This window comes from Penaeus vannamei, chromosome 23 (genome assembly GCF_042767895.1).
Source record: "Penaeus vannamei isolate JL-2024 chromosome 23, ASM4276789v1, whole genome shotgun sequence".
Classification (NCBI taxonomy): Eukaryota; Metazoa; Arthropoda; class Malacostraca; order Decapoda; family Penaeidae; genus Penaeus; species Penaeus vannamei.
Window position 1 is genome coordinate 14,945,512 of NC_091571.1, and position 2,500 is coordinate 14,948,011.

The 2,500-nt window shown below is 40.8% G+C and overlaps 1 protein-coding gene across 2 annotated transcripts in view; it reads right to left on the reverse strand.

The window, feature by feature from the left end:
• LOC113810772 (poly [ADP-ribose] polymerase 2) overlaps positions 1–2,500 on the reverse strand; it is a 14,461-nt gene that overhangs the window by 10,411 nt on the left and 1,550 nt on the right. The window contains exons 2-4 of one of the 2 annotated variants that reach the window (XM_070137746.1): positions 2,321–2,500; positions 1,711–1,829; positions 583–755 (exon numbers count right to left, since the gene is read on the reverse strand). The exon at positions 2,321–2,500 is cut by the window's right edge and continues 309 nt beyond it. In XM_070137746.1, the coding sequence (XP_069993847.1) occupies positions 583–755; positions 1,711–1,829; positions 2,321–2,500 (472 nt within the window). Of the gene's footprint in view, positions 1–582; positions 756–1,710; positions 1,830–2,203 lie in introns of both variants that reach the window. The other variant, XM_027362417.2, reaches the window with a different exon arrangement.

Consider the following 2,500-nt stretch of genomic DNA (forward strand, 5'->3'; position numbering starts at 1 on the left):
ATCAGTATCTCGCTTATACATCTGAAGTTTAAAAAAACCACTTTCAGGTAACCTTTGCATTGAATTCCCCTTTACAACGGTAACAACCAATTTCAAATCATCTACCGACCGTTGCTTCAAGTCTAATAGAAATAATTCTATTTTCAAACTTTAGTGCTTCCTACTCGGTATACTTACAGATCACTTCATAAGCTACTACAAATTACCAGGGAGTCTCGATGGAAGCATATTTCGTGTGTAAAAGGGCACAAAACTTAAATTTTTTTAGATACATTTCACAAATATTCAAGAATTCATATCTATGCGCAATGTCATAATCAAATGCTGTATGCACGACTGCAGCAAGGAAAAGTCCACATAGGTGTACCAGGGCGCTCATTAGCGATGTACCTCCCCAGGTGTTTAGCAAGACAACGAGACACAACAGACCATTAATACTTGTTTGGTAGTTTCCTCATTCATGTACCTATACTATACACTAGCTAACTCAATTTGATCCCCTGCCCCCACCCCCAAACCACCCTCTGACCCACCCACCCATTGTGGACAGTCCCCTTAAGCAGAAAAATGCTTGCCACATACTTGTTGCAAAAAATACTCTTGGCTTTTTCCAGATCACTTCCACAAGGATGAAGGGAATTCTGGCCATTGGCTCCAACACGGCCCCATCTCATCCACACCGAGAAAGTATTTCCTGCATCACTTTCCAATAGCTGAATAAGGTAGTATTTGTTGTTGTTGAATTCTATATTTGTCTGCAATGAGAGTAATCTATGAGTAAAGAATAAAGGTGCCATAATCATATATCAATATACAACTATCTAGATAAAATGGCTGCTAATAGCCCCCGGAAAAAAAAGTATAAAAACAACATAATAACCTGTTAAAAGGTTCATCAAGTGGTCCTAAGGGACACAGACAGACAGACAGACAGACAGACAGACAGACAGACAGACAGACAGACAGACACACACACACACACACACCCACACATCCAGGAACACACCCCCAAACCCACACACATACTCACACGCACGCACACACACACACACAAACACATCCAAGAACACACCCCCACATCCACACACTCATACACACACACACACACACATACTTATTCATCCATACACACGTATGCAATCACACACACTCACACACTCTTGCACAAACACACACACACACAATCACGCATGAATACACACACACACTCACATGCGAACACATGCAGGAACACACACACACACACACACACACACACACACACACACACACACACACACTCTCTCTCTCTCTCTCTCTCTCTCTCTCTCTCTCTCTCTCTCTCTCTCCCTCTCTCTCTCTCTCTCTATCTCTCTCTCTCTCTCTCTCTCTCTCTCTCACACACACACACGCACACACACACACACACACACACACACACACACACACACACACACACACACACACACACACACACACACACACACACACACACACACACGCACAACCACACATACGCACAACCACACATACGCACAACCACACATACGCACACACAGACACACATGCACGCACATACACACAAGCATGCACAAACACACAGACGCACACACATACTGGCACAAACACATGCACACACATATACAAAGCTTACTTTGCTTAAAGAGAAGAAAAAAGTTTACAGGACCTGACTCAACACATTCATAAGTTCAGAAAAATATATAAATATACCTGATTAAGCATGCAGTCCCAGATGTCATCCTCCTCTTCGTACACATGCGATGTCTTGGCAATTGGGCAAAGTGCATCTACAGCTGCTCTGCCTTTCACAACCACAACTCTGTCAACACCTTCAAAGAAGTTCTTATATTAACATTTTTATATTTTTGTATCCTGATGATTACACTAGGAAAAGAAAAGAAAAAGGATATTTAAATTGCATTATGGTATATTCTTATATCTAATCAACCTTCCATTCCTCTATTCAATTAATTATTATTGTGAACTAATATATCATTACATGGAGCTATACTACTACCAAATTTTTACATTAACTACATTGTACTTTCACATACATACCCTCAATATTCTTTTTCTCCCAGAACATGTCCTAATGATACAAGAAGAGGAAAATATCAAGCACAGATCTAATATGGTTAGTTATACAAGTGGAAAGAGCTTACACAAGAGGTCTAAGTTAACATTCCAATAACGTAAAGCCCACCTGTCTTGACACCAGACTTTTGAACAGGTATATTACTGGTATCTTTGTTCTCTTTTTCTTCAATACTTGTGCCTGACACTTTTTCCTTCTTCTTTCTACCTTTGGTTTTCCCCCCACCTGGAGTCTTCGCAGGTATTTTTTCCTCGGGTTCGACTTTTGCTTCCCCTTTGGGTTTGACTCTCTTTGATGTTGAAGGCTTTTCATCATCAACTGGAGTGGAATCTTCGGCAGGAGTTTTTTTCTTTCGCCCCCTTTTTGATGTAGAAGGCTTCTCATTCCCATTTTCGTCTCCATCTT